The sequence below is a fragment of the Etheostoma spectabile genome, chromosome 7, assembly GCF_008692095.1.
Source record: "Etheostoma spectabile isolate EspeVRDwgs_2016 chromosome 7, UIUC_Espe_1.0, whole genome shotgun sequence".
In the NCBI taxonomy this organism is placed as follows: domain Eukaryota; kingdom Metazoa; phylum Chordata; class Actinopteri; order Perciformes; family Percidae; genus Etheostoma; species Etheostoma spectabile.
Window position 1 is genome coordinate 5,503,231 of NC_045739.1, and position 7,109 is coordinate 5,510,339.

Genomic DNA, 7,109 nt, shown 5'->3' on the forward strand with positions numbered 1-7,109 from the left:
AATGCCTTTTAAATAACTGATTATGTGTTGTTTAAATGGCTTGATGAACATGATGTGTCTACCTTTACTCTGACATCGGAGTCCCGTCTGTGTAAAAGTGGATGTTGACGGATTGGTTAGTGAATGAAATCCCAGCAGGGTTTGGGCGGTGCCATGTCCTGTGTGGCTCAGCTGCAGCTGCATGGAAACGGAGAACCAACTGGAAGCAGCATCCATCCCACCCGGTCTCTGATCCTACCGCAGGGCTAGCTTTACACGAGCCTGCATGAGCACTACCAGCGTCAGCTAGCTAGTCATTCAGCTGGCTTACCAACAAAAATGGCACAGTTGAAGCATAAAAAGTGTCCTTCCAAAATGTGAAATTCTGCCTGCACAGTGGGAACCAGCAGGAAATCAAACAATACTCGGCGGACGCGGTGGCTTTGCAAAAAGGTAACGTTAAGAATGGAATGGCCAAAAGAAGCAGTTCAGCTAGCTAATATTAGAGTAACGGAAACGGAAAGTGTATTCAAGAGTACGTAGTAGATATTTCCTTAAATATCGTTGGGAGTATGTAATTCATTATAGTTTAAAGATAGCTACACCGGACAGATTAGAGGACAATGATAGACAACGTTAGCTTAAGCTAGCAGCTAGCTAACTATTGACTTAGCCAGCTGCTAGTTGGCTTATTTTGTGTGGTGCTGATGCTGGTGCGGAGCTAGCTAGCTAGTTAAGCTACACTAACGGTGACTGATGATCATCCCAAACAGACTGGAATAAACCGACTGTATTTAGATCCCGACCAGGCTAAGCTGAGTGTTTTTAAACTTTTCAAACAAGGCTGAGTTAATAGAACAATATTTGGAGACACGTCACTGAGCTACTTGAAAAAACTTAAATCTGTATCGTGAAATATTAATATATTTGATGTCACAGAGGGTGAACTAAATAGCATGGCATACATATAATGCAATCCATTTCGACGACAAAAACTACAGCTTAAAAAAACCCGACTCTGACACCGACTGTCCCAATAAATACTGAGCATTATGCTTCACAAGAGTTATATCTCATGGCTTTGGACTATGTTATAATGTACAGATGTTCTTGTTTTGTCATGTATCCTCTACATACAGTAATAATGCATAGCATCCTGTTAATGCATGATAGCTAAAGCTTTTCAAAGTAAGTGTATTTGATGGTATGTGCTGTGATGATCATTAAGAAGTATTTAAACACAAAAATGTTGTAGTTGCCATACTTTGATGTGTATAATATGTATTTGTGTGTGTATATTCTGAAGGATCATGTGGTGGGCCTGGCCATTCCTGCCTGCTCTGGTGCTCCTCTCAGAGCTCTCTGTTGTGAGAGTTCAGACTGCGCCATGCCAGACCTGCCGAAAACTCACAGAGAGTTTCATTAAGGTACTGCAGTTAAGTTAATGTACCGTCAGTTTGTGCTTGACTTCTTAAGCGAGCAAGTATTTCTTGGAATGTTACCTTTTTTTTTTTAGGGCTTGGAGATAACAGCTAACAAAAACTTTGGGGGAGGAAACACTGCCTGGGAAGAAGAAAAGCTGGCCAAGTATGCACGTAGGTAAGATCAAGCTTCAGTTGCAGTCACACCTACGCTTCATTTAGTTGCTTGATCTATAGGGATTGTGGAATCAATCAATTCTTGATATCAAAAATGCCAAAAAGAAAATACTAACTTTGATTTTTTAAATTTGTAATCCTGGAACCATCCTAATGTGATTTATTTTCAGAAGTTCTTTGTCTTCTTTGCATAATTTATGATATTTTGTTATGTGTGAATGATTATATAAGACAGTCTTTTTTCAAATTTTACAGTCCACTGAGGGAATCCTCTCAATGGACCAGAGAAAGGCCCCCACTATTGTTGTGGGTTGGCAGGGTGTGTGGGAGTGAGACAGCATCTGTGCTGTTCTTCCGGCTAACATCTCTAATTGCTGGTCTCTTGTTTTAGTGAGACTCGGCTCCTAGAGATAGTGGAAGCTGCTTGTGAAAAAGCAGATTTTGAATGTAACCGGCTGCTGGAGCAGATAGAGGACCAAGTGGAGACATGGTGGTTCCACAGGTAAATGTGATGTGTATTACGTAGTACATATTTTTTTGTTCTGTTTTTTTGCTGAATCCCAGAGAGGCACATGTTTTGATAATATATAGTACCATGCCCGTTTTTAACTTCATGACTGACATGATTTATGTGTCCTTTAGGCAGCAGGAGGCACCGGACCTGTTTGAGTGGCTGTGCATAGAGGAGCTAAGACTCTGCTGCCCACCTGGACGCTTTGGACCAGACTGCAAAGGTATGAAAAACATAAAGCATTAAACAGAAGCTTTCTGATATCAGTGTAGAAAAACCTTATCATGCCAAACCTCATTTGTACTTGGTTGCCCAATGTGGAGATGATATATATTCCATAAAGATGTGCAAATCACCATGCTAATTCAGAGCCTTGGCTGTTAAGAGTTCCAGAGTACCACTAATAGCACATTTATCCAATATAGAGTGTCCATCTGACCCTGGTGGTGTGTGTGGAGGTCTGGGCCGCTGCGAGGGGGAAGGGACTCGCCTCGGAGATGGAGAATGTGTCTGTGATCCTGGATACTCGGGCCGTCTGTGCCAGAGCTGTGCTGATGGCTATTATAGAGAGAAAAGCTCCAACATCAGCATAGGAGCCTGTGCAGGTGCCTGAAATTCAGACAATGGTTTCAACTCTGTACATGTATGTAATTTTGTTTGAGGTCCTCCAAAATTGACCTTCCTGCTGTCTACTGGTCTTTCACACTTTGTAGCTTGCTACCACTCCTGTAAGAAATGCGCGGGGCCACAGGACTATAAATGCCTCGAGTGCAAACCCGGCTGGATCCTTCATGACAACAAGTGCGTGGGTGAGTTTGGCTTTAGCGGTCATTTGGTCACATTTCATTGACTCTGTGCCAGTTTTTTGTATGTGTGTTGTTTGACTGCCCTGGGATGTCTTTTAGACATTGACGAGTGTGGTACAGAACTGGCTCGTTGTCCTTCTAACACCTACTGTCACAACACAGAAGGATCGTATGAATGCAGAGGTATGTTCTCATTTCTAGTTGCTAAGTTGCTGTTGTTTGTGTACTGTATTGAACCTAAGGAAGTACGCTCCTTTCAAGGTTTTTTAGATTATTTCTGCAGCTAGTGTGATTTTTTTTTTTTTTCTATTTCCATCATCGATTAATCTTCTGTTTTCTAAACTTTCCCACAGCTCAAGTATTGCATACAAGTTGCTTTTTTTCCTTTTCTTTTTTAAATCCGATCAAAATTCTAAAATCAGAGACGTTAACCTTACTGACATATGTTAAAATCTTCACATTCGAGAAGGTAGAACCAGTGAACGTTTGGCATTTTTGCTTGGACAAATTACTAAAATGATTAAATGATTATCAAAGTAGTTGCAAATTCCTTTTTTGTTGACTAATTGTTGCAACTCTAGTTGGACAGGTATTTTTCACTTCATTAGTTGCAGTATTTTTGTGGTAATGAAAACATTTTCAACTGTGTGACTAATTCAGTTATTCATACAGTGTAGCGCATAATGCCCAGTTTAGTGCGTAATGTTGACCACTGGGCTTTTGTTGTATCCAGGCTGTGACCAGTCATGTGTGGGCTGTATGGGTAGTGGTTCCGCCCGCTGTAAGAAATGCGCACGTGGCTACAAATTGAGTGGAGCCAAGTGTCTTGGTAAGGATATACCGCTTATTTTCTGTATTTCTGTGCCGCACCTTTTTTTTCTGATTTCCTTCAACTGTTTTTCTTTTTGCTTCCTCGCACAGATATAGATGAATGTAGTGATCGTGCAATAGCATGTCCAGGACTCAATGAGGCCTGTACCAATGAGGAGGGCTCCTTCCACTGTGACTGTGCTGATGGATTCATCAGAAGAGATAGCATTTGTGTTGAGAACAAGCCCCCTGGTAATTAGCAGTAAATATACAGACATATATTGTTGACAGTGTCTCTGATCTGTTGACTAAGTTTCTTTTCCTCTACCTCCTCAGCTGGCCCAGAGAAGGGGCTGTTTGACGATATGACAGATGATGAGGTCCTTGTACTGCAGCAGATGTTCTTTGGCGTTGTAATCTGTGCCATAGCAACGCTCGCCGCAAAGGGAGACATGGTTTTCACAGCCATTTTCATTGGAGGTGTAGCTGCTATGGCCGGATACTGGCTGACGGAAAAGGGAGACTTAATGCTGGATGGGTTTCTGAAGGGACGCTAGACTGCTTGAGCCTTGATTTGAGAAAGGACACTGGAAAACCAGCCAGTTAAGGTGAATAAGACTCAACTGGGGGCAGGAGCCTATCCCTGTAATGCCAGCCATTCAGGAATTTACTTGGGAGTTACTTGAAAGGGCTTGGGTTCATTTATGTTTATAAATAGCATAAGATGAGACAAAGTGAGAACTTGAAGGCTATGCAGCCATGAATCTTGAAGAGGAATATTAAAGCAACACTGCACTGATATAAAGGGAACTGAACTTAATCCCTTACCTCAACTTTGTTGGGAACAAGGGTGACATGAAAACCACTACTGATTGTTAAAATCTATTATGCATTTGGATGTCTCATCTGACCTCTGTGTTGAAATTATGTTGTTTTCTTCCACACAATCAAAACCTCCAGTCATCATGTCCATCCTGTCTTCTATTATCTCAATGCTGTGAAGCTGAGGGTTTCCCGTAGACTGAATGGTACGTGATTTTAGTCTGTGTCAGGTTACTGCTGCACTCAAAGCTTCTTGCAATGGGCATGTGGTAAAATATGGAATGTTAAGGATCCCCCCAAAGAGAGGTCATCGAAACTCTGGGATATTTCCATTATGAGCCACTGGTTATTTGTGTTCACATAATTATTTTTACCTCCTTACTGAAAGATTCTTTTTAGTAATAATGCATGAAAATAGGATTTGAAATGACTTAAATGAATGAAATGATAATGAAATGAATTAATTTATTTTACTTTGGCATGGAAGATTGACTTTAACAGCTACTGGATCACCAACACAACTGCTATTGACCATTAAATGTGTGTGAGGGAATGTGCTTTGGTAAACACCAGCTCTCATCTGGATGACTAAGCCATTTTTGTTGCCTTTTTATTTATTTTGAAATCAATATTTATTGGGAAGATGGTTGTAATATTTTGCTCTTGACATTTCCACTGTGGATTTATATGTGCATTTTCCATGCAGTTAGTCTTTTTTTTTTTTTTATTCTGTTCAATTGTAATTCTAGCAGATATAGTAGCATCATGTTTAAGCCACTGAAGCATCACTTCTTACCTAAACATCTACTGTCTTTGATTGTCTTAGCTTGAAAGGTTTTCCAATCATTATTCGTTATATAGATGTTTGCTTTCCAATAAAAAGTCCGTCGCTCCTCATGTTTTGTATTTTGATTTTATTTTATTTCATTTTGTCAAGCTTCCTCTGCTCTTTACATTACATTATATGTTGCATCCCATTTGATGCTTGCCCAAGGGTTATAATGAGGCCTGAGTCTGAAGTTTTGATTCTGGATGTTGAGGTACCATCTATTTCAGTGTTCCACTCCAGTTAATGGGGTTGAGACACAGCAGCTCTCTCTCCTTTAGGGTCTCCTGGGAACGTGTTAGTGCTCTGTCCCTCCAGCTCTGCTCCATTAGCTACACACACAGCAGAGATGGACAGCATATTGTTGTAACATGAGAGCATTAGGCATGTTGCAGCATTGTCAGTGCATACAATATGTATGTACAGGACTTACCCTCTTGTTCTCATCTCTGTAAGCTGTCATTGCTTTGCTGTGCTGGATCCTTAAGTCTCTTTCACTGGATAGGGCGAGGCGGTCCACTTCTCTTAGATACACTGCTTCCTTCACTTTACTGGCCAACTGCAGCTTTAGAGCTGCACATTTCTCCTCCATCTGCTTCTTTAACTGCTCTCGCAAATCTTTCCTACAGGAATGAGAACAACTTTTCTTTGTCACCAATGAATGGTAATAAGTATATATGCAGTACGTGTTGTAATGCAATCCCCATTTAGGGGAGTATACTTCAATTTTGGAAGTGAAAGTCTATTATTTCACCTGTACTCTTCTCTCTCACTGCTGGTCCCATAAAAAGGTTTTCGCCACACTTGATGATACCTGACACATCAACCAACTACAAGTCAGTGACTTTGAACTGTCATTAAGAAAATGAGTTACAATGAGGTATTGGTCAGATGCTCCTACCTGTGGTACTCTCTCCTCTGCATAATCAGTGTCCTCTGGTGGTTGTGGTGGTTAACAGCTGGCGTCTCCAGACTGACAGTGCGTTTATAGACCAAAGGTGGATGTAAAGGGTTCAGTCTTGGAATACTCTAAAGAGCACATTTACATTAAAGAAGTATTTGTTTACCTCAAAGCAAACACCATCTTCCTATGAGACAGACAATGGACGAAGAGTCAATGAATCTGTGCTCACCTTACTGCTTGTACACAGTCGAGCAGAGTCTGAGATGCTGGGAAACATCATGGGAGTGACCACCAGGCAGCGACTCTGTCGGACAGGAAGTGTGTTGTGAGGAATACACACTGGTGTGGAAGCTATAGAGATGGCTGCTGTGGTTAGGAAGATTGAGATGAAAAGAATCACAGCACATGTTTAACACGTCTATTACGTAGAAACACTAAAATAGACAATAAACGGGAAAAACAAGGCCATTTTCTTACGTAGTCTCATTTTGTAGTTCACGCTGTTTCTTCTGTTCGCCCACCAGAGTAGTCTTTTTGGAATGAAGCTTAAGTGTCAAATCCTGCACAATTGAATTATCTACTTAAAGTAGCATTTCTGATTTCTAGTAAATCATAACACAATCATCCAAATGTACAGAAAATACAGCAAATTACTGTACTGGCACAAGTTAGAGATTAAACTGTGACATGCCTGTGCGTTCACTGAGAGTTTTGCGTTGGCAACAGTTGCCTTGGGAATCAGGTTACCCCCCCCCCATCCACCAGAAAGAAAGCTGCTACGTGGAGTGAGAGGTCATGCATCAGTGCGCTCACAAAGGAAGATTATTAGCCTGTGACAATGGACCAACCAGAT

General features: G+C 41.1%; 2 protein-coding genes across 3 annotated transcripts; one reads left to right on the forward strand and one right to left on the reverse strand.

The window, feature by feature from the left end:
• Nucleotides 1–136: 136 nt before the first annotated feature.
• On the forward strand, nt 137–5,423 carry creld1b (cysteine-rich with EGF-like domains 1b). Its single transcript, XM_032521003.1, has 11 exons — nt 137–432; nt 1,286–1,406; nt 1,496–1,578; nt 1,969–2,079; nt 2,220–2,311; nt 2,514–2,693; nt 2,802–2,897; nt 2,994–3,077; nt 3,628–3,723; nt 3,816–3,956; nt 4,041–5,423. The coding sequence occupies exons 2-11, from the start codon at nt 1,290–1,292 to the stop codon at nt 4,259–4,261; spliced, it is 1,221 nt and encodes a 406-aa protein (XP_032376894.1). The 5' UTR covers nt 137–432; nt 1,286–1,289; the 3' UTR covers nt 4,262–5,423.
• LOC116692586 (uncharacterized) lies at nt 5,239–7,073 on the reverse strand. 2 transcript variants are annotated; one of them, XM_032521006.1, is made up of 6 exons: nt 6,734–7,073; nt 6,486–6,560; nt 6,254–6,381; nt 6,107–6,166; nt 5,786–5,975; nt 5,239–5,684 (listed from the first exon to the last, which is right to left on the reverse strand). In XM_032521006.1, the coding sequence occupies exons 2-6, from the start codon at nt 6,534–6,536 to the stop codon at nt 5,574–5,576; spliced, it is 540 nt and encodes a 179-aa protein (XP_032376897.1). In that variant the 5' UTR covers nt 6,537–6,560; nt 6,734–7,073; the 3' UTR covers nt 5,239–5,573. The 2 variants fall into 2 exon arrangements, with proteins under 2 accessions (XP_032376897.1, XP_032376895.1); XM_032521004.1 differs by having other exon boundaries at nt 6,486–6,622.
• Between the last annotated feature and the right edge of the window lie 36 nt (nt 7,074–7,109).

What these genes read in the sequence shown, in the direction of transcription:
- creld1b (XM_032521003.1), top strand. Translation starts at nt 1,290, where the DNA reads ATGTGGTGGGCCTGGCCATTCCTGCCTGCTCTGGTGCTCCTCTCAGAG. An exon ending in TCACAGAGAGTTTCATTAAG is followed by an intron (nt 1,407 to 1,495) that starts GTACTGCAGTTA and finishes TTTTTTTTTTAG; the next exon opens with GGCTTGGAGATAACAGCTAA. An exon ending in TCATGACAACAAGTGCGTGG is followed by an intron (nt 2,898 to 2,993) that starts GTGAGTTTGGCT and finishes GATGTCTTTTAG; the next exon opens with ACATTGACGAGTGTGGTACA.
- LOC116692586 (XM_032521004.1), bottom strand. An exon ending in GACTGTGTACAAGCAGTAAG is followed by an intron (nt 6,382 to 6,485) that starts GTGAGCACAGAT and finishes TGTGCTCTTTAG; the next exon opens with AGTATTCCAAGACTGAACCC. An exon ending in CAGAGGAGAGAGTACCACAG is followed by an intron (nt 6,167 to 6,253) that starts GTAGGAGCATCT and finishes TTGATGTGTCAG; the next exon opens with GTATCATCAAGTGTGGCGAA.